This window comes from Trachymyrmex cornetzi, unplaced genomic scaffold (genome assembly GCF_001594075.2).
Source record: "Trachymyrmex cornetzi isolate Tcor2-1 unplaced genomic scaffold, Tcor1.1 scaffold272, whole genome shotgun sequence".
Taxonomy (NCBI): domain Eukaryota; kingdom Metazoa; phylum Arthropoda; class Insecta; order Hymenoptera; family Formicidae; genus Trachymyrmex; species Trachymyrmex cornetzi.
This window is the reverse complement of record NW_017297394.1, coordinates 530,090-554,104: the sequence shown is the minus strand read 5'-3', so window position 1 is coordinate 554,104 and position 24,015 is coordinate 530,090. Positions and strand designations below refer to the sequence as shown.

The 24,015-nt window shown below is 36.6% G+C and overlaps 1 protein-coding gene and 1 long non-coding RNA gene across 10 annotated transcripts in view; one reads left to right on the top strand and one right to left on the bottom strand.

The window, feature by feature from the left end:
* Pde8 (phosphodiesterase 8) overlaps positions 1-21,073 on the top strand; it is a 34,235-nt gene extending 13,162 nt beyond the window's left edge. For 7 of the 9 annotated variants that reach the window (XM_018508805.1, XM_018508803.1, XM_018508806.1 and 4 more), the window contains 17 exons: positions 2,016-2,075; positions 2,203-2,393; positions 2,572-2,631; positions 2,706-2,772; positions 2,878-3,045; positions 3,214-3,428; positions 3,651-3,814; positions 4,346-4,476; positions 4,575-4,682; positions 4,818-5,017; positions 5,168-5,446; positions 5,710-5,836; positions 5,931-6,068; positions 6,483-6,644; positions 6,733-6,862; positions 6,944-7,011; positions 7,225-7,821. In XM_018508805.1, the coding sequence (XP_018364307.1) occupies positions 2,016-2,075; positions 2,203-2,393; positions 2,572-2,631; positions 2,706-2,772; positions 2,878-3,045; positions 3,214-3,428; positions 3,651-3,814; positions 4,346-4,476; positions 4,575-4,682; positions 4,818-5,017; positions 5,168-5,446; positions 5,710-5,836; positions 5,931-6,068; positions 6,483-6,644; positions 6,733-6,862; positions 6,944-7,011; positions 7,225-7,302 (2,346 nt within the window). In that variant the 3' untranslated portion in view covers positions 7,303-7,821. Of the gene's footprint in view, positions 1-1,615; positions 1,835-2,015; positions 2,076-2,202; positions 2,394-2,571; positions 2,632-2,705; positions 2,773-2,877; positions 3,046-3,213; positions 3,429-3,650; positions 3,815-4,345; positions 4,477-4,574; positions 4,683-4,817; positions 5,018-5,167; positions 5,447-5,709; positions 5,837-5,930; positions 6,069-6,482; positions 6,645-6,732; positions 6,863-6,943; positions 7,012-7,224; positions 7,822-12,699; positions 12,946-18,730; positions 18,953-20,264 lie in introns of those variants that run through there. The other 2 variants (XM_018508810.1, XM_018508809.1) reach the window with 2 other exon arrangements.
* On the bottom strand, positions 19,099-21,606 carry LOC108762017 (uncharacterized). The gene is made up of 3 exons (XR_001940148.1): positions 21,305-21,606; positions 20,079-20,193; positions 19,099-19,268 (listed from the first exon to the last, which is right to left on the bottom strand). It is a non-coding gene; the product is annotated as an uncharacterized LOC108762017 (long non-coding RNA).
* Positions 21,607-24,015: the final 2,409 nt, after the last annotated feature.

The following is a 24,015-nucleotide window of genomic DNA, read 5'->3' as shown; positions in this document are numbered from 1 at the left end:
TCACCGTTACTTTTTCTAGGAGATGTTGATTAATATTGCGAAGTGACTCGCGACGAATCGATAGCAGGATAACCGCTGTTCTGTTGCAAGAGGCTTTTTTCTTAGTCGCAGAACTTTCCCTATCTGAACGTAAACGAACTTTTCTACCCTTTCTATGGTTTACGTTCGTCGAACAATTAAAAAAACGAATATAAACCCTACGTACATTTCGTCCCAATGTATAAATACAGTTTTCTTTTTTTTAAATTAGCAGTTGTCTTCTCAGGATGCAAAAGAAATCGAATATGCGATATTTTCAACCGACCATAAATTTCTCTCCCTAATTCGTATTTGATCACGACAATATTCGCAAGCGATCAGCTATGATGATTCAATTGGTATTTTTATAGCAAGCCACTAGTAATTGTTAAGGCGGCAAAATTTAATTTATTTCAAAAACTTACGATGTTTGCAATGAATTTGAATTTTATTTAAAAATAAAATTCAAATTTAATTAAGCAAATTTTATTAAGGATAAATATTTAACATTATTAAAGATGCATAAAAAAATTTTGGAAAATAATAGAACTAATAATTTTTTTCAGAATGAAATTATGTTACATTTTAAAATATTGTTGTATATATAACATATATATATATGTGTGTGTGTGTGTGTGTATGTATGTATGTATATATTCACATTATTTAAAGGGCATGATGAAACTTCCAGCGATATCACTTATTTATGAATGTTTTTTCCGTAGAATAAAAAGTTTTATCTGGCTTTTTCACAAAATATACTATTATTACAGAAACTTTGATATGGACGTCTTATCGCAGATTTCTGTTTCTGATGCATCAAGTGAATATATCAATCTCACTGCCACCCATTGATCGATGATCAGTATCACGATGATGATCCTCTCTTTAAACGTCATCGTACCTGCAATTCTCGTAGTGACTTGATAGAGTTAAATATTATAATTAAAATATGAAATACTTTACAAAACAGCTAAAAAATTATAATTAAAACATACCTTTAAATTAAAATATTAATTTCGAAAAATGTAAAAAAAAATATAATTCAGAATGATTAATATCCAATTGCCACACAATCTATTTTCATACAACTGCTATTTTACGATTCTCAGCTAATAAGATATTGCAAAATAGACGTTTGTCTGATGCTTTATGTCTGTGTGGCGAAATCACAGTGCAGTGATAGTAATTTTACGAAGAAGAGAATCGTAGACATGATGTAGTAGCATTTTCAGTATAGTGTACAGACATATGTAAAAGAGGTGGATGCACTAAAAATAAGATGCAAGTGGCTTGAGCTGGCATATATTAGGGTACGAAATTATTATCAATCATTTCTGGTATAATTTTTATGCATTTATAATTTCATTTTTCTGAAAAGTATTGAGAAGTAGTAAATTTACTGCTTTCTCTCTCTCTCTCTCTCTCTCTCTCTCTCTCTCTCTCAAGTTGCAAAATATTCTCCAATATATCTTCAATACGTAGTAAATGTACATATGTATGTACGTACATATAGCTTCTAAAACAGCCAAGAGTTTGCAATAATTTGCAGTGGTAATCCGGTAATTATTCTTTAAGATCGATCTTTATTAATTTGAATTGTATGTACATAAAATTGCTAATTTCGTTGTTATTGTCAAATCTTTGACATACACAGGTTAGAGAATAATACGATCCAGCTATTAATTTGACGCAAATGAAAGACCAAATTCCGTATCATAGAACAGTAAAAAATGTGGAAGTATCTCCACGTGCGCGTCGTCGAGCGAAAATTTACAAACTACTTGAATCGATATATCTAGATAAAGAGGAGCCGGTATGTAACCAGCAATGATATCGATGCATTAATATTAAGTCTCTGATTAGATTTGGTCAAATAAAAACATTACTCATGGCAAACATGCATCAATTATGAAAAAAAAGAGAACTGATAAATCTCTCTAATCACAAGTTTATTTTATTCAGCTTCTCGAATTACTTTTTTTTTCTGTTTACAGAAAGGACCTCAAGATCTTAGTAATTATTTATTGACAACCAACGTTCCTAGTATTGTAAAAGTAAGTATCACAACGTTTGATTTGTGATGAAATCACAAAAAGCATGAAATTTTTTGGAAACATTTTTGGCATCACTAATGCACTAGTTCTGTTTTCAATACTTCTGTCAAACTTCTTCATTGTGCAGATATTATTAGTATTTAGCAAAGATGATCAACAAATGGACATACTTGCTAATACCGCGAGAAGATTGGGATGGAGTGTATCGGTGGCAAAAGATGCGGAAAAAGCATTAGAACTTTTTCAAAATCGTGCTCACGAATTAGTGATTATCGATCATAGAGCACATCACGCTGCCGAAGGTGATGCTATTTGTAGGTATGGCAGGTCGTTTAAATAAAATGTAATGAATTTATCGAAAAGATTTTTGTTCAAAATGTGAACTTATTTAAACAATTTTCATTATATGTAATTTTCACAATGTGATAAATTATCTACACACGTGCACATTCTTTTTATATACTTTATTTAAAATGTTAAAAATATTAAATTTCAGAGCGATTAGGTCAAGTCCGGTTTATCACAATTCTGTCATTATCGCGCTCGTAAAGAAATCGTAAGTCTGTCAATTTAAAAAATTTAATTTACTTTTACTTTTATTTTAACATTTGAATGTCACGTGTCTTCTAGGTACTTCATGCTTGATGAAAAAGACCATATTGTTGCATTAAACTTGCTAGAAACGGGTTTTAATAGAGTGAGTGCTTATTCAAACATAAAAATGCAGCTTTAGGAGTACATAAACGAGGCTTATAGACAGGTTTTCTATTGGATTTTTTATTTAGTTTCGCTTATATTTCAGGCACTGATGGAATGTTCTCATGAAGGTATATTAATAAACGAATTAGTAGGGATATATACTAGCTCATTATTGCCGAGAACTCAACTAGCTGCAGCGCATGCATTATATTTGGCACTCGACAGATGCCGCGATATGGTGCATGTGACTAATGATAAAAACATTGTACAGGTATCGCGAATAATGTATTTGTATCCAATCTTTACATCTTATGTAGCCATTTTCAATAGTTTCCACTAAAATGAGAAAAATTATATATTTCGCACACATAAATATGCATTATTCATTGTGTGTTATTTTTTAATTTATACATAGATCGTAATTTTATATTGTTTTTAGTTTCTAAATAAAGTCAGCGAAAAATTGTTAGGATATAAGGTAGAAGAGATGATGGGAAGAAACCTCTCGGAAATAGTATACTACGAAAATTTTCCTCTCATGGAGCAGCAACTGAGTAAAGGCCGAGAATTCGAAGGAAATATGAATTGCAAGAGAAAAAACAATCAAATGATTACGATCAATTGCAGGATAATTCCGTTCTGTATCACATTAAAGTATGTTTCCTTGATATAATAACCTCTAAAAAGTTTAATATATTTTGTATAGAATTTTATCACTTTGATGAAATTTTTCGTACGTTCAACATTTTCCAATTATTAAAGAAACTAGCAACCTTTTTTATTATACGGTACCATTATTATTAAAATATGCATTGTTTATTATTTTATAATAGCTGTCCTATTATAATTTTATCAATTATTATATCTATTTTTTAGAAAACCAAGTCATTATATATACGTATACGATACTACGTATTTATCGGAAAATTCAGTGCCAATAAGTCCAATTAGTAGCCCGTTGAATCCTCCTCTTAAAACGAATATAACGAACGCGCGGAAATCCTCGGATGTTAGATCTGGTTCTATAAGTGAAGATAAAGGTATTTCTACAATATCTGATAAATATTATCGCTAATATTAACAAATTGTATAAATATAATTTTAAAAAGTTATCAGTAAAGAAAATTTCGTCTTCTCAGCTTATACTTTGATATAAAAATGAATGCATTGAAAGGCGCGAATTAGGTCACCGGCAATTTTATGACACACTTTGCGGCACGTATTTTTACGTTAAAGAGTTATCGCGCCAATATCAACCCTACATATTGTCGTTGTAAACATGTCAAGAAATTTAATAGCACAAAACTGGGACACACCTGCTATAGCCTAGTTAATACGAAGGCTTTATGTGTCTATTGTTCTAATTAATTACTGATTTTGAAGATTGAAATTACGTATAGTATTCCGTAGTATTTACATAGTGTATGTAATTTCTAAATTTTTATAACATTAAATTGCATAGTTATTTTTAAAAACTCTCTGTTATTCTTATCATTGTAATCTTAATCTAATTTAATGTAAAATTTAATATAAGATTCCTTAGTATGAGAAAGATTATATTTTTGTAACAGGCCGTAGACGATCCAGCTTGCAAAAATTGCATACCTTACAACTGGAAGCTCCTATCACTAAAGTCATTACGTTACTTTCGAATGCGGTCACGGATACAACTAATCCGGAAACAGCAGCGCAGATCGATAAAGTACGTGATTAATCGAGATGCTTGTCGTCCTATAGTCACGCCTGTCCAATTAAATAGATATATGTTGTTTACTATTACATCTTCTACGTCTTTCACAGGCAATCGATATCCTAAAGACGACGGAACTCTACGTACCGCATCTTAAGGAAGATAGAGCAATGTGTAGCGATCCAGTTGCTACGGATCTCGTTGGCGCATTACTTGCCGTAAGAATTTTTTCTTCGTTTCAAATGAAGAAAATAACAAACTTACAATAAATATAAATCATGCATTTATGAAGATTTGATGAGATGTTTTTCTCTTTATTGATATATTTTATCGTTATTTGATTATTTGAACAGTCTCCGCGCACGGCATGGGAATCCAGAAGGTCGTCGTCGGATTCTGCGAGACTATCCACTATCAAGGCTATCACCAGTCCGACGAATTCGCGCGTGCAAGTAAAAAATTTCCGGGGGCCACAAGAAATTATGGAGATACTGGACAAAAGTCTCGACTGGGACTTCGAAATATTTAAGCTTGAAGTACTGACGGAGAGAAGGTGGGTCATGTGAACTATTAACATCATTTTACGCAATATGTTTTGTAACAGTTTTATAATTATTAATTTAAAACAGATGCCTTGCATTTTTTTCGTATAACGGCTCATTATGTTTATTACCAAAATTGTTTGAGTTTTGATTTATTACAGACCGCTCGTTTTCTTGGGATTGACAATTATGAATTTATATCAAGTACCTGCTACATTACATTGCGATGAGAGAACGTTACAGAACTGGCTAGCCATTATCGAACACAATTACAACGCGGAGAATAGCTATCACAACTCAACGCACGCGGCCGATGTCTTGCAAGCCACCGCGAGATTTATGCAATCAAAGAGACTCAAGGAAATTTTAGAACCTTTAGACGAGGTTGCTGCTCTAATAGCCGCCGCTGCGCACGACATTGATCATCCTGGACGGTCCAGGTGAGATGATTTAATTTCAATAATTTGAAAAATAAGATAAGATATATTAACAAAAATGTAGCATTTTAATGTATGCTTATATAAGTTATATATTTATAGATTTTTATTTTAATCACAAAATATTAGAAAGAAAACTTGACAGAATTTTCTAATTATTTTTGACTAAATATTTAATAAAAATTTAATTAGTATTTATCATGCAAAAATATCTAAAATCTTGACATATGTTGATAATCTAGTATTGAATTTAAATTCATTTCCAGTCAATTTCTTTGCAATGCCAACAGTCGTTTGGCAATACTCTACAATGATTTATCGGTTCTCGAATCGCATCATGCAGCCTTAACATTTAAACTATCATTGTCTGACGATAGTGTGAATATCTTTAAAGTAAGTTTTTTTGTATTCGTTGAATCGCTAATTTAAAGGTGAATGTGTATAGATTATGCTAAAGTTATAACACTGGATTGAATGTCTGCTTTAGAACATGGAGCGAGATGCATACAAACTGTTACGACAAAATGTCATTGACATGATTCTGGCGACCGAAATGACGAAGCACTTCGAGCACCTGGCGAAGTTCATGAATGTTTGCAGCGCAAGAATTGGCGACGGTCAAGAGGTACCGTATATTATTTTTACGTTCAAATTGTTAGTAATTTTATTTTATATTTAATTTAAGCATCTCAATTAATTATCATTATTAATTTTCTACTATAGATTAAAGTTAATGTATCATCCTCATTATTTCCTTCTTAATTGATAGTTATATGGATTATCAATAATATAAAAAATCTAATTACACTCTCTTCAACAATATTGATTCTCTATATTCTTATCATCCAAACATAAATGATTAAAAATCAGTTTTGCAATATTTTAAAAATTATTTTAGAAATGTTTAACATAGATATCAAATGTAGATGAGATTATAATTTTATATAAATTTATTGGATATTTTACGATAAATTGTTCTAACATGTGTTTAGAATATATAATGAATGAAAAAATTTAAATTTAAAAAAATATTTCACAGACATATTCAGATTCTCTGGACATGACTGTGGTATTACAGCCAGATAATGTAATACTAGTTAAAAGAATGATGATCAAATGCGCGGACGTATCTAATCCAACGCGGCCATTGAAATGTTGCGTCGAATGGGCGAGACGAATCGCGGAGGAATATTTTAATCAGGTGATTTTGATAATTAGTAACTAAAAACATTAATACGGGGAAGATAATTCACTACTCTCACGTTCAAATATTTATTGATAATTTTCAGACCGATGAGGAAAAAAAGTTGAAAATGCCAGTCGTAATGCCAATGTTCGATAGAATGACATGTTCGATACCGAAATCGCAAATCGGTTTCGTCGATTATATCATTAACGATATGATTGAGGCATGGGATGGTTCGTTCTCTTCATTACTTTAGACTTCTCATTAAATATTAATATTCGAATTATTATTTTTGCCATTTGTTATTTTCGTAGTGTTTATCGACATGCCGGAAATAGTAGGCTATATGCGACACAATTACGAGAAATGGAAAGAATATAATGTAAGTTTTTTAATTTAATCCGCAATTTAATTACTTCGAGATAATTAACGCGAAATCACTGTACAATTGTATAACAATATTCATTAATTTCATAATAATATTATTCCAAAATTTGGAGATAGACAGAACATCAGATATTTAGACATCATAATCCGGATGTTTAAGTTCTAAGTTCATTTATTGACATGTTTCGTTTTAAATTATATTTTACAGGAACAAGGTATATCCACTTTACAAGATGTCGAGAAACTACAACAACATCCCGAGATGCAAATATTGCGATTATCTTGAAAAACGTGTCTCGTTTTGCATCTCGTTTTATGCCTCGTTATGTAATATTTACGCTGCGATTATCGCAAAGACATGTATAGTATTTATGTATTTAAGGATAGAGCAACGATGTCGTGTTTTCTCGAGTCGTTTTTAAGAAAATACATATAATTTGCCGTTTCGCGTGCCACTAGCATTTTCATTATTTATATATAATTCCATTCCTATCAATGACATTCGCCGTATTATTATTTTAAACATGTGTGTGACACATTAATAAGATACTTGTAGTCTAATGAGAGAAATACCTTTGTGTATGCAGCTCCGAAGAATGTTATTTCGAACAAAGTTTTCGCTGCGTTCGCGCATGCTGATTATTAAATTTGTACATGAGACCGACAAATAAATAAGAACATTGCATTTTAAATCGTTTCTTATTTCTTCCAGAAATGAATCCCTTGCCTTAATTAATTTTGCCATTAAGTTTCAACTATATAGATATAACTAATATTTGGAAGAGAGAGAAGGATTGGTATAACTTAAGTCTTAAGTTAATAAAAAAGAAAACACTCGCACTATGTAGGTCAGATTTCACTTTATTGTTTCTTTCAGCCAAGAAATGGCATAGGGCCTATTTCTATGCGCTGCATAAAAAAAATACAGAATTAAATAAAATCAGATATAAAATGTAAGCCGTATCCAGATGAAATTTTGCACAGTTTTTATCAACAGAGCGTATACAATTTCAGTTATGCAAATTACAAATTTTTCATTTTTTTGTTAATACAGAAAATACGCATTCGCTTTTTCAATCTAAAACTGTCCTGATATAATGTTGTTGCATCTAAGAACGATAATTACATTTATGCACGTTATAAACCAAAAAGGATGAGTATAATAACATCAATAATCCATCGAGTTACAAGTATCAACCTAACGGATGGTTATTAATGTAAGTCACATTCATTGTAAAGATTCTTACGTATGCTGACATATGCTTACAGTATATATGCATTACACCATAATACATCTACGGGACGCACGGATGATCATGGCCATTTTATCCAGTATCAACGAGACATTGATCTTTTTTACCTCGAAAGACAATCAGAGAGTATTGAATCATTTTTAGAGTTTATTCGAAGTATGACACGTAAACACACGGAATACTTCACAATAATATTTTGGAGTAAAGATGAAGATAAGATTCTCTTATAAGGTAAGCCTCCTGCTCCTTATCAATTAGTAGCGGGCCCATAATACCGAAGATATCCGCCAACAGTGCCAACACACGGTTGGCGGACATAAAATAACTTAATTACCTTAGATAGCTTATCATTATTATTATAATGCCACATAGTATGATTCATCGAAAGGTCATCTAGGAATTATGCTTAATGCTAAATGCTCGCTGCTTTTTGAGTACGTACCCACAAGTGCATTGCTAGAATTAAGAATTTGCTTAAGTCCTTTTCAAAATATGTCTTTTAATCAAATAAAAGAAATTCGCTTCCAGTGAAAATTGGGATTTGCCATCGATAACCGTTTTTTTTAACTTCTAAAACTATACTTTTTGCTTTTGGTCGCTGAGATATTTCGATAATGGTTATCGTCCAGTTTAAACATCACAGATAAATCTCCTTTTTTTGGTTGCGTGAAAAATAAAAAATTTATTCATTTTACAGAAATAACTATAATAATAAGATTGTTCCTCAATGTATTCATTGTTGTAATCAGTAGCGTATTTTTAGACAAAACATGAATCCGGGATCTATTTCGAGATTGTTTCATTAGCAGCACTTGTGTCGTTAGTAAACAGAATTCCAAGGATAAAGAATTAGCGTAGTTCATTGTTAATATGACACTTAGTTTTATTGGCATATAGCCTTTCCTTAAATATTATTCTTAGCATTACATATAGTAGTACACATATATATCTAAGCTTTCTCTTTTTTTTTTGGTGACGTGCACGTCATTTTTCGTTATTGTTTTATGCTGTTGTTATTACCTTTCCAATGACATACCTTTCCCCAATAAGGGCAAGCTATTACAATTAAAATTATGTAATCCGGTGAATCGCCGTCTTCATCGATTGTGCTGCATTGCTGCTAAATTTATCTTCGCGCAAAGCTAACGACGCAAAAACTGATCAAACTATGACCTATCTTTCGTGCAAATAAATATCGTGCTCGCGCGATCATCGCGGTCATAATTAATTAAATCCCAAAAAGAAACTCAAGGGTGCCATAACGGCTTGATGAAAATCTATGTCGCGCAAAGCTAACACCGACGTTAATCATAACTTAATTCCTTATGCATATTAAACGAGAAAGAAGCAAATCGAAGGAAACTTATTCTAAGAAAAACGCGTATAATCCAATATCCTAAAATAACACGTATGTAGGCGTAGTCCGTATTAAAAATGCGCTCTTAGCACTCTCCGTGTCTTCTAAAAACATTTGGTAACTCTTGTCGATTTAATATCCCTCCGTGGGGTCAAAGTGATTTACTTTAAGCTTGTAAATATGATTTTTAACTCGCGGCAAGTAAAGTGTGTCCTCGATATTTGTAGCGATTTCTGAATAAACCGACATTCAATTTTCATCACGACTGATCGAAGACGCGCTGTTTCTATTTCGGTCGATTTCTCTATTTCTAGAGGTTTGCTCAGCGAAGTACGGCCAGAGCGAGAAATGCTTTAGAGAAACTCTTGATTGAAGTCCCTTTTGGTGTGATACAATGATTGGATGATTTTAAGTTTTTTAAATAGTTATAATACAGAGAGAGGATTATTTATAACGAAATTACGCGTTTTGGTACATTTTTAGAATTTCTGTCTTTAAATACGACTATCTAAATTAACAGGCTGATAAGCAAAGTGCATTAGATAGCCTACTATTACGCCACTCCACGATTTCGACGGAGGCAGCGTTCAAACGTCGTACAAAGAAAGGCTCGATAATAAATCGATGATGTTTGCTTGAATAGTCAGACGGCGTCATTTTCACAGAGGTCGTACCAAATCTGGTTTTTTTTACACAACACCGTTCGTTATCAGCCCCAAATTCGGTTCGTAAGGCGCTACGTCTCGCGGCAATCGCGGGATGACGAACCGGTGAGAATTCCGATCGTATAGATCGTAGTTTCAAAAAGTAGCAAGAATGTTCGAAATGCCGTCGCGAGGAAGAACGGCGGAGTCGATTTCCACAAAAATCCCTGTATTCAAAGTCGATGTATTCTTGGACAGGATAGTCAGTGAAACGTCACGTGACATTAGTAGGAGAGCACCTCCTCCTCATCGCGGCTATTTAAGATGAACCCACGATTCGCGCCGAATCAGAAGTCGACTCGGATGATACCGGAATCGTCTGGTGATCTACGAGTAATTAATCGAAGTCCACGTTCCACATAAAGTACGGTATTCCCGCGTTGTGAATTTTTTGTGTGAACTCCGGGATTTCTCCGGTCGGGAGTGCATTCTTTGCGTCCTCATTTATAGCTTACTAATAGCTTACCTTAAATGGGCTTTCAGTACAAGTTTTTAGCTATAAGAAGATTGTAATGTATCGATAATCTTAAGATTACTTAACAGTAATTATTTGCCTTATCAAGCATCGTTTTTGGATCTAGACCCAAATGTATGCTTATTAATACGAAATATTTTGTGCGATTCTATGTATTCGAGCAAGATTGATTCGAGATAATCTTAAGCTAACGGTCCTTATGTCCTCGCACCCACCCATCCAACTACCGACAAGTGCGGTCATTGAAAACGCGTGCCCTTAATTCTGAAAGAAGGGAAGAGTAAGGAATTTCACCGCGAGTCACTTGCGATATCCGGATCTTTAATAGTCGTATTGCATTTGGTAAATCGCGCGTTTCGAACGCGTATGAGGTACAAGGCTTTGCAGTTGCGGTGGGCGTGTGATTCTAAACTAGTCCCTGCGCTATCTGATTGATCCTGCGCTATCGTTGTTCCATCGCCTAAGTTGGTCGATACTCAATTTCCGACGGTCTGTCGGCCCAAGATTGAGCTTTCACTTAAACTCCCTGCGTGATCTTACGCGAACGGACTAGCTTCTTACGGTTCCGCGCTACCGCTTATAACTTACGACTAGCCTTAACTTTATTATCGTGTTTTCGTTATCTTTTCGAGTGTTGAGTCGCAAAACCGATTTGTATATACGAGCTATCAGTAATCTCCCCGATATCTATGTATCTCGCGCACATACTACTTTGCGTTGCTCGTCCACCTTGTGGAATTATACGAATTAGGTGACGTTATTTGAATCTTTGAATCTGCTTACGCGAAATTTCTCTAACGTCGCGTAAGGGAAGTTGTGATTATAGTTGTGTTCAAAATCGCCTCATCTACATTACGTGATTCAAAATTAAGATCCGCGTTAAGATCTATTTTTTTTTTATATACAGATTTGCCCAGTCTGTTGAATGGAAGAATTCAAGTGTGAGTGAAAAAGAGCTTCTCGCTTATATTAGATTTTAACGAAGGGGAATTTTTAAATCTACAGCACGGTGTGAATTCACAATGTGAATTAATGGACTCTCGATCGACGCATTCTTAAGTTGTCCTAAAAACTATTAATTAATCGGTATATTTAGGTAGACGATTTACCACTTAGACTTCGTGTAAGCAACTTTTGACGAGTCAAGAAGATGTGCGATATTTGATGTGCGCTTATTGTAGCCTTTTATAAATGCGTATTTTGTCGGCGAAAACTCATCCACTCCGGAATGGATGACTTAGATTTTGGTAAGCCTTTTGTAACTGCAATGTATTTGTCGTAGAGTCAAGTGGTAAGTTGTTATTCGAGGGGTTCTTGCGTGTATAAGTGCATGTACGTTAATCTCTCGGATTCGAGAAATTAATTATACGCTTAATGTAATATAATGATAATTCTTAAATATCGCCCGATCAATAATACTAACGAGAGAACGAGTACCTCCTTATTCAGTCTAGCTTACAGTAGAACTTAGAGTTAATTTCTGTAGATGTAAGTTGCGATTACTATTCGATAATGATAAAATTCTTTCGTTTTTGCTTCAGTTTTCATTTGCTCTCGTTTTTAATCATCTGTTATTTTTCACACCTCGAAGATATTCTTTTCTCCTTTTTTTTTTTGGATTTTTTGATTCTTTTTTTTCTTTATTTTTCGCTCATGTTTGTTACCGACAAGTATCAACATTCTGTCGAAATTGTTGATGAGCTGATAAGCTTCCGTCATTTATTATAGAGACCACTTTTTCACATGTATCTAAATACACGTGTTACACGTGTAATTAATATATCCGTGTTTCTCAATCCGTGTAATTTTTAGTATACGGGTACACGGACATTGAAATACACGAGTACACGCATATCTTTAATACACGTTCAAAACCATGATCCCTACTTTATAGATGTCCATTGTGCCCCTTGTTTTCCGCAATTGGTGGGACGACTTCGATCGTCCCGTTTCGCGGCTATTGGACCAGCACTTTGGCATCGGCCTCCATCGAGATGATCTCATCTCGAGCCTCTCCGGACTTGGCCTCGATCGGCCGTCCGTACGCTTCGGGAATAGGTACTATCGACCATGGGGGAACGTGACGCGTCAAAACTCGAGCGGGACCAGCACGATCCAGTTGGACAATGATCATTTTCAGGTTAGTATTTGTAGATTGACTTTAAAATATCAAACAATAAAACGGGACGCTGCGCGATCAAATCAAAAGTGAATTTGTAAATCTTTTTTTCTCTTTGCGGATCTTTTGATTTGAGCGATAATTTTGAATTGAGTCTAAACGTGGACTTTTGTAAATAGGATAAAGTTTTTAATTTATAGCTGTACGTCGCCTACAGTGGAGCTTTGAAATGTTAGAAAACTTGGTATTTCTATTTTAATTTATTTGCAAACATTTCAATGTTCGAGTAATTTTACTGATTTTATATCTTTTCAAACGATTTTACTGAAAAATGATTTTACTTGATTAAAACGCTGTTAGTAATTTATATTCAAATATCTTATAAAAGAGCGAAATAGTAATTTCATATTTTATTTTTTTCATTTGAATATGCAGATTTACTAGAGGAGATCGCCAAACTATTTTTGTTTTCTTCGATATTTGAACTAGTGCATTTGAGTGTCTCTATGTTTGTTTCTGTAAATTTGTTCCCGTTTGTTAGATAGCATTAGAAATTTATTCTATTTATTGCGTCGACAGATCGAACGGTAGAATGTGTTGTATGGAATCTTTTATATAGATTAGATGACCAGAAAATACGTCCCGTTTCGCGATCGTGCTCATTTTTGTTACGTGACGTTACACTATAAAAGTAATCTTTGTTATTTTGTCACCAAACGATTCACCTTTTTGTGGCGAAAAACGGTCTTATTATAAACTTTACAAGGATTTTGCTTTAGCCAGTACTTTACTTGCCGTCATTTTTAGTCACTTTGATGTCAATGAGTATTTTCTCACAAGACGTACGTTTAGTCGGTTTAGTAATTATTAGCATCTAGTTGCGCGCAAGTGTTGCGATCAGACGGACTTGTTGAACTCGAAGTTTTTTGTCGAAATAAATTTTATTTTGCAAACTATATAACTCATGTATCCTAGCTGGAGTATTCAATTCGTCAGACGTTAGCTGGTTTTGGTCAAACTTTTCTTCACAAAATCATTAATGCGTTTTTTATCGGGAAAGTGTTAAAAGCTTACTTAAGATATATTATAGGGCGGAAGTACTGCTGTGTAAACGGTCCAATTCCTTCTTTCGCAAGATCCTGGATAAAGTTAGCAGGATCCTGCGAAAGATAGGAATTGGCCGGAAATGATTTAGAATTAATAAAAGTTTATAGGGAAGATATAATGTCTCTCTTACGTAATGATCGACTCAACAGTAATAATCGATAACGCAAATGGACGATAAAACTGTTATCACTTCTCGATTGATCTGCAATTCAAATCGTACCGCTAATTTCGCCTCAGAAGAATCTCGTCGTTATACTAAATTGCTTATATATAATTTTTGCAAGCCACTTTTACACTGTGTGCTCTTATAATTTTTGGAAGAAGCTCTCCTCCAATTTCAAAATAACATAAAATGGAGAAATTATTCGTAATACTTTCCTGCCAAATGTGCGTTCGTCTGGTTTGATTTCGTGGTACGGCAAGAAAGCGTAAACAAGAAGCAACGCGCGTTAAAATTACCACGGAAAGTCCCGAACGCGAGTGTGATGCAGTGTTATTTTTAAACGATTTGTCGCGTATTTTTAGTATAATTTTGTAACGCCGCGAAACTGTCTACAGCTGGTTGGACATACCGGCTTTCTTGGATTACGGGAAAATTATAGCCGTCGCGTTTCCGAAACGGAACGATCAAAGAAATACGGCTTCACGGATGCAGAAATATCAGAAAAATTCACACAAGACTCGCGATTCGGGATGATATGCACGCGATTAATGCTTAGGATTAACACGCGCTGCGGAATATATCGATTATCTTACGCTGCAGTTATCCTAAAACGTATAGCAGACAAGTCGAGAATCAAGAATCAATCGAATGCTCTGCTGTCGCGTCCGAGAGTATGAATTCAGATCGATTTAGATAGAATTTACACAAAGTATTCCAGTTTTTCTTTCTTTCTCTCTCTCAGAAAGGTTTAAACGCGGATAAAGATTATTGTTGTCCCTGTAATTATAAGATAGATATTTCATCGTTCGTTAGATATTTCACTTTTCGTCGATAGATATTCAACTTTTGATTTCGCACTGGATAAAACGTCCGCGAGGTCGCTACCTTCCGATCTTCAAGATCGTTCAGTTATCACACCTCGAATCTAGCATAACTTAGTAACTCGACAGTAATATCGATTAATTTACATTTGTTGCAATCAGTCGCTGTTGCCTATAATGGGTTCAATTTTGCTTTATGTATGCAAGCTGCAGATACGTATTTATTGGTCGCGAGAGCGTGTTGCGACACGCCTAAAATTCAAATTTGCAGAAGCAATCGGCTATGCTGAGAAATGGTTATTTATCTTATCTTTCTGAAAGTTTAATGATACAACCGCGAGTGGAATATAATTGGTTTATTCTGTGCAACAACTTAATTACGGTCTGAAGCGATAGCCTTTTTTCTTTTTATAATGATTTTTTTCACATTGAATACAAATATGCAACTTGCCTAAAAGCTCTTAAACTCACGAATTCGTCTGCGGTTCATCAAATTACATTCGCATTTTATCACGGATGTAACACAATTAACCTAACAGTTCTAAATTCATGAATTCGAAATCGCTCTGTCTCAATGCGCTACAATTACATTTCCTCGAGAAAGTTTCGATGATGCAACAGCGAACGGAATATGTTCGATTATGTGTGGTACAACTTAAGCTAAGACACGACTTAAACTCTTTAGCGATTCAAGTTTCCTTATTTTGATACTTGTAGTTCGAGCGCGATTTGTATTGGACGCATAACAAATTTTGTGTCGAATACAAAGAGCCTCGAATGATATCCTATGAAAAAAAGTACAATATGTAATAAGTATATTATAGGGGAAGATACTTTCTTTTACATTATCTTCTAGCGAAAAAACGAGTAGCGAATCGTAATTAGATTTCGAAATATAGAAAAGTCGCAGGAGATAAATGATCGAAGGTGGCGGGAGTGACGTGAGAGGGGAGGACGAAAGAGCGCATTCGTAAGAAGGAAAATAAAAAGGGTAGGAAGAGGAGAGGAAAGGGATCAAGAGGGGAGGAAAGGGAAGGAAGGAAGAAAGGAATGGGACAGAAAAAAAACGTTAACGGAAAAGATTGAAATGGAGACTGTCTATTTGAACGGATTCGAACGTTATTTTCGAAGGGGACGAATCAGCCGCGTGGCCGTTAAAAAGAAAAAAAGAAATCCCGTCAAGGGGGATGAAACTAAATATAAGGGAGTTAAGAGACGGAGTGAAACTTAATGCTTGATAGGGGCGGTTAAAAGCAACGAACGAAAAAGAATCCGGAACACCAGAAGGCCCGAAAAACTGATGACTGCATCTGCTGCAGCTGTCGCTGTCTCTATCGTCATACACGCATACATTATGTATTTACGCGTTATAATTATACGCTTTCATAATCGCGCGATCGCGAAGTCGACCAGGAGGGCGACAGCTAGATTTTCAACGGGTCAGAATGGTGAAACGAGTGTTTGACCGGAACTATTTTCGGGGGCTAGGGGACGTGTTTTTGCACCCCCCTCTGGGGGAGGGAGAGCGAATAAATTGGAAACGACTTTTCCTTTTTTTTTGCGAATTTCGTCTTTACTTTCTTTTTTAGTTTTCTCTTCCCCGCAAAGATTCAAATAATTTAATGCTCGTCAGAAAAACATCCACAGCGTTGTCCTTCTTTTACTATGATTTTGTTTGTGCCGAAAAGAATCTAACTTCTCCTAGGCATGTGGTAGTTCATTTAATCGCCCTATTCACTTCAAATTCTTGGTACAAATCGAGGGTTAGCAGATCCCATATAATTATTATTATTATTATCGTTATTAGCAGATTCTATTCTATTCCTTCTAGTTTTCCTTCTCGTTTGCCGAAAATCATCTAGAGATATGTGTATCACGAAAGAAGGACGCTTCATAATTTCCGGTTAGTCACATCAGTTACGGAATCTCTATGAAATCACAGTTTTACCACAGTTTTCGTTTTACCTCCCCCTTATTTAATCTTATTGTACATGTATGTGTGAATGTGTATATATTTTTCTCTTTTGTTATTTTCACTCTTCCTTCTCTCTCTCTAGTTCTGCAATATTTTTTCCTTCGCGCAATCGCGCTCACGGTTTGCCGCAGGTTCGAGGTGACACTGTATCTAATTCTGTTCGTAAGGTCTTGTGATTTTTTTCGTTCAGAGTCGCACGCGAGAAATCACGCGCAGCAGCCACGGAATAAAATATGCAACCGAAAGAGTGGATATATCGCGTCACGCTTAGTCAGTCTTGTTCGAATGGAAGAACCGAAACTCGTGTCGTCCCGACGAACGCACCCCCCAACGAAAAGGGTGCGTCGCGCGGACGGGACCCGCGCGGGTCCCGATTCCCCCCGTTTATAATTATACAAAAATAAATGCTTTTTGAATTACCCACAACAATAGAGTCGTACAAAATGACTTTTATGCTTTAATTCTTTCTTATACGGAACTCGTTTCGCTTTATCTTTTTATTTGTACAAAATATGTCGCTCTGCGCGCAGCACTCGAGTCGACCATTCGCGGAGCGATCGCTCCGCAAACTTCTTTCTCCTCTCTTCTATTCTTTTTTTTTTTTTGATACTATTTTCGAAATGCACAGCCAATTATCCTAATCTCTTCGCGTTCGTGTTTCACCGAGCTCCAGGATCACATAAGATCACCCGGAGGGACTCGGATACGTTTGCCTCTCACTATCGTCGGTTGTTAAAGCTTCCTCGTTCTATGAGTGTTATTCATTTTTTTTCTCTCTCTCTCTCTTTTTTACTCCCTACTTTATCTTTTTTTTTGTTTTTTTTGTTTGTTTTTTTTTTGATGCATTGGCAATCGTTTGTCCTCTCCGATAGCCGAAGCAAGCCGCCGGCCGCAAAGGGACCAGCCCCTGCGAGACCGTGCAGAGGGATTGCTCCCCGCACGACCGCGCACTCACTACAGATAAAGAAGATTCACCTACTTGTATGTATGCTCGTTTTTTTTTCCTTGTCCAAAAAAAAGGAACAATCTCCACACAAGTAGGTGCGCCCGACAACTACATCTTCCCGATTTGTTTTTGTATCATAACGCGCGATAATCTAAAGAAACGCAAAAGATTACATGTATGAGAGAGAGTCAAGACGAGGAAAAAAAAATTAATTTAACGACGCGCTTATTTGATGGTCAGAATAGGATCTAAAACGTTGGCCGAATTGTCATTTTCCTCGCTCGTCGCGGAAACTCTAACAACTGTGGCTGATCGGCGGCTCCTTGAACGTGGAAGCGTGAAAGGACGAATGTGAGATCGAACGAAGCGCTTGCTCCAAATGGTAAGCCGGAACTATTGTGCGTGAGATAGCGCGCCTAACGCGTACGGTGTTTTTAGAATACGATTTAGTATATGCGCTAGAGAGTATGCACGGCGGCGTTGAAAATCCTCTTCGAAATGAAAATTCAGATAGCCAGAGCAAGAACGAAACACCAAAGTAAAAGAAACGCTAATCCGCGCGATGCAAAAAAAGGATGGCGAGTCCAATTTTTCAAAAATCGACCATTATTTTTGAAGTAAGCTCGTTCAGGAGTACTTAACTCTTTCGCTTTACGGATACATGGCGGCTGTTTACAATGGCTCACGGAAGAATGCGAGATTTTTATCCTCGATGGCGGACGAGAAAGGATCTTGAGCAGCTAAATAACAAGTACCCGGGGCCTCTCTGCGGGGCCGCGTTCTCTGTTCCGCAGGTGATACTGGACGTGCAACAATTCTCACCGGACGAGATCACGGTGAAGACGATTGACAATCACGTCGTTGTTGAGGCCAAGCACGAGGAGAAGCAGGACGAGCACGGCTACATCAGCAGACACTTCGTACGCAGATACGTCCTGCCTCCGTCTCACGACCTCGTCAACATCACCTCGACCCTCTCTTCGGATGGTGTACTAACTGTCACGGCGCCCAAAAAGGTACGCTCGATCGAGCCGAGACAATTTGCGTTAACATCCGACCCGTTCCTTCATTCGCGGATTCAACCGCGAACGAACGGAGCTTTCCTCTCGCCCTCTCCCTCCTTTCCTCTCTCCCTCTCTCTCTCTCTCTCTCTCCCCTTCTCTCGCTCTTTCTCCCCTCTCTCGTCTTTGATATAACTGGTGCAGCTTACGTTACATATTTGACTTTTGCTTTTCAATTCCGACGTTCCCAATGCTGCGCCTCAGTGTGCAGTACTAGAGGAGGCAGATGGTGCCGACGGTTTTGGATCAAACACTACGAGTCTGTTCTAAACTACAAAACAGAATATGTCTCGTTAACGTACAGAATTCAAAATGTAGCCTTTGTGCGTGGACGAGGCACATTCGCGATATCAGATCAGCGTGCGTCGATTTTAAAGGAAGTTCCTGAAACTCGGCGATACCAATGCAAGAGCGAATAACAAATTATCGTGAGGAAATGATGATGACACGTTAAACAGTGCTCTCATCTCGATACTTAATCCCATAATGTTCTCAGATTTAAAAGCAATTGCATTTTCGGTGAGTTTCAAAAATAGAATTCTGTTAAAATCGATGACACAATTAGCCGACAATCGAATGTTCCTCATCAGACACGTAATACAGTTTTAATCTATTATATTGATTAGAATTTATCGATTATAGAATTGATCGATTTATCAATATCGATCGATATCGATCGATATTTATCACTATTGATAAAATAGTTTATTGATCTCTTTTTTTCTTATTTATATCATCTTTCTTATACTTTAGACGCTGTCAAGTATCATCAAAATGAATATGATTGCAAATACATTAAATCGTAGAATTATTTTAAACAGCTTTATCGAAATTTTTACTGTAAACTTATAATTCTTCTGCGATGATTCTATGACGTGTAAAAATAAATTTTATGTTATCGGGGCAAAGACTTATTTTTCACTGTCGACTAAGAATAGTTCAAAGCGTTTGTTATTCACGTTATATACCTCGCACTTTGACCTTAACGTATTTTTAACTCTTTTAATTCATCGTCCATAGATATAATCCTATTATCTTAATGTATATATTATTATCGTGTCTAGACACCTTATGCGCTTACCTATATCTTGAAGTTCTCTTCTCATATTTGTTCCAAGCGTGAAGGAATTTCAAATTCTAATCACAGCTATTATCGTCGTGTACGGATTGTTCAAGCACCGACCCCGTAGGGTGCACTAAAAAACACAAACACATAGCTTTCATAATTTATCGAGTAACGTAACCAACGCTTATTTTACATTTTCAGAACTTGACGCCGGCTGGCACGGAAAGAGTCATCAGCGTTGTTCAAACGGGAATACCAGCTGCCAAGCCGGTTCCCGTCGAAACAACTGCTACTACTACTACGACCACCACTACCACCAACTGAAGAATTTATTGTCCGAAACTTTCATTCCGACATTCACTTCATTCTTTTCTCGATTCTAGTAATGGTAAAACAATTTTGTAATATGACAGTATTGTGCCACATCTAATAATTTTCTAATATTTATTTCACGAAGATATAATTTTTTATGTACAATATAAATATTTCGTTACATCGTTTGTTATCAATTACGTAAAGTTTTTGTTTGTTTTCAATTTCTAATATATCAAAATTATCTGGTAGCTTTATCAAGAGAGTTAATTTTAGTTTCGATTTAACCGACTCTCTCTCATTGTCTCTTTCCGATATTAGTTCAAACAGAGAAATAACTAATAGATCTTCAAGAGACAAATCTGAATTACAATTATCTTAATAAAAGAAACCAAGTTTAATAGCAAATAATATAATTTATGTGTGTATAACTGGAATTTAGAGGTTGTCAATTAAAAAGAAGAAACACCAAAGCATTAAACGTCACAGTTTGGTACGCTCTCATCTTCCTTGATATTACTACTTTCCAATTGTACTATCAATATAGCAAAATAATTTTCTCCTTTCCATTTCTTCGATTAAAATTATTTTGATGAAAGAAACCAAGTTTAATAGTAAATAATATAATTTATATGTGTGTATAACTGAAATTTTGAGGCTGCCAATTAAAAAGAAGAAACACCAAAGCATTAAGCGTCATAGTTTTGTACGCTCATCTTCCTTGATACGACTACTTTTCAATTGCACTATCTATATAGCGAAATGAATTATTTTCCTCCTCTCTACATCTTCAGTCTTATTATAATAAAAAAAACTACCGTGATAAAATATAATGCACTAAATCTAGTTAAATCAATGGATTAAACAATCGTATTGGAGTTTCGCGAAAAATAAAAGAAGAAGAAAACCCGAAATCGGGAAATACCTACGGTAAACTGTCGCGCTCCGCACGTGGTGCCCGCTCGCCTACATTTTCCCGTGCCGGCGGTCTCGACGAAGTAAGAAGCCGAAGTGTGTTACACTGATGATGGAGGGTGAAGGGGGTCTTCGGGTGTTCGCAGCGTCCGAACTGAACCAGGGTTTGTTTACGAATGCGCCGCGGCTGGCCGGCCGGCCGGTTTATATAGGTACGCGCCGCGTCGCCGCAAAGCGGAGGAAGCTTCGAGATCACCGCGTCCTTACTCCGCGTCGTCACATAATGCGCAATTCCTTATGACCGATTGTTTCAGGTCCTAGCGATACTTGGTCCCATCCGGGACCGCAATAATCGGTATCGTCGTGACGAAATCTGTCGATTGGTGCGTCGTCCGATGCATTTTTTTCACGTTATAAGCGAGAAATTCGCAAATGCCAAGTATTGATCGGTCCCCGGCCGGCAGGGACGACGGGATTTCTGGCACGTTCGCTCAGCTCAGCCAAAGAGGCCCCACCATATCATCCAACCCACACAGGAGAACGCCGCCGTTCCCCCTGTTCACCCCCGCACCATTAGCACGGTCAACCGGTGTGTGATATAATACCGCTTGTATAATGTAGCGTTGCCTTCTCGGCTGCTTCGTGCGACTGTATGGTACGCATCGATTTGTTTTGTATTTTGACGGCAAAATCTGCGGGAGGGCCAGATTTAAAAAATGATCATGGAACCTACTGCGTAGTAAAATTACTACTATAATGACCTAATTCGCGTGGAATCTTGGGACGAACTTCGTCCGAATTATTACTCCGGAAGGGATTATGTTCGCAGAATGATTGATTTATATGGACCGAAGGCGGCGTTCTAGGTGTGACGCAATTTGTATTCTATAACGTACGATAATGAGGATTCTGTTATCGCTAGCAAAGAAGTAGAGAGAGAGAGAGAGAGAGAGAGAGAGAGAGAGAGAGAGAGAGAGAGAGAGAGAGAGAGACAAAGAGAGAGAGAGAAATACTTGTTGTCGTCAGTGGACAGATTAGAAGTTTGTTTTCGAGAATATTTTGTAAACGTTAATTTGTAGGGAAGAAAGAAGGGATGCCATGCGGCGTGACCCAACATTGCGAAATTGCGCGCGCGCGCACATGTGTGTGTGTTGTGTGTGTGTGTGTGTGTGTGTGTGTGTGTGTGTGTGTGTGTGTGTGTGTGTGCGTGCGTGTGTGTGTGTACCACGCCGAACATTGAAACGTAGTTTCTTCGGTTAGAAAGCGTTTGTGGTGGGATTTCCGTACTGCGCAGGCAGCTCCGAGTGACCTTGCTGCCGTTCCGACGTAGTTTTTTTTATCAGCTCTTAAGGCGAACGACAGCTATTTTTATGAGATTTTGAGGCGCGGTCGGGACCCGGCCGGTGACGCGTATTATATTTGCAAACACACGACGACCGGGTTGACTCACGCATGGCACAGCCGATAGCGTGAGAATGAGCAATTTCGACGCAAACACGAAATCGCCGGCGACAATCGGAGAGACGCAAATATTACGTAACATAACGCCAGCAATATATAATACTCGTCTCGTTATGTTCGGCGAATGTAGGTCGCAGAGACGATCTTCGCCTGGAAGACGCGTAATTATGGAAGAGAAAAAAAGATAGGAAGATAAATGAATCTTTACGCTCGCATTATAGATTGCAACGGCTTCGACGATGCGCGACCGTCGCGTCGGGCAACGGCGTATAATAGCGACGTTACAACCGGGTTGCATAATATTACGTTCGTTCCTCTTTCGGTGTATCATGTACCGCTCTATCGATTTCCTTTTCATATCGCTCGTTAGCCCGGCCCGAACGTATCACAAAAGACGCTCCTTTTTAAGTAGACGCAATTAATGCAATTTTATTCAGAAATATATGAGGGTCGCGCGCGCGTCAGATAGTTATCTCTCTCCCTGCCAGATCGTCTTTTTGTCGGCCGTTAACAACGGCTAGCGGATTAGGCTCGAATGGAAGGGTGAACGGAACTACTTGTATACTTCATAGAAATATGCACAATGTGCTGTGCGATACCTCGTTACATTCAGGTGTCATTCAGAGCGGTGTAATGAAATGCGAAGGTAGACGGTTGCCAACTATGTTGCATTAAATGGGAACGGCGTGATGATCTGTGGGAACTTTCTCAACGACATGTCTCTCTTTTTACCGATCTTGTCGGAACGAAAATGGTATACAGTTAGCGAACATCGCGCTAACGAACATACTTTCAATTAGTACATCTTTCCACCGATGTATCTTCTTTTACGTTCTTAATAGGTCTCTGAAACAAATCAACTTGTTAGGAAATCCAAACTATAGTTAGAAAATTGAGAGCATGCTTTTTCTAATCTTAAGAAATTATTTTTATCATTTTATAAATCATTTTCAAAAGACAAAGATTAATTAAAAATTAATGCACATTTACAGTTGAGAAATTTCGTGTATAATTTGATGTATATACTTCGAATATTTTAGTTTAAATTCATTATTCATCGTGTTTTTCTCGCAAGTAAATTTAGAACGAGCGATACGGCTAAGAAACCTGTGGTCTTTATGTGGTTTTACGTTCTGATTGCGAGTGATTTCCTGGAGGTGATATAGCTCTGCAAATAATTCAAACAATAAATACAAAGTATATAGAAGACGTTGAATTTCAAGTGTATATGATACATTCTATATATTAGCCCAGCAAAGTTACG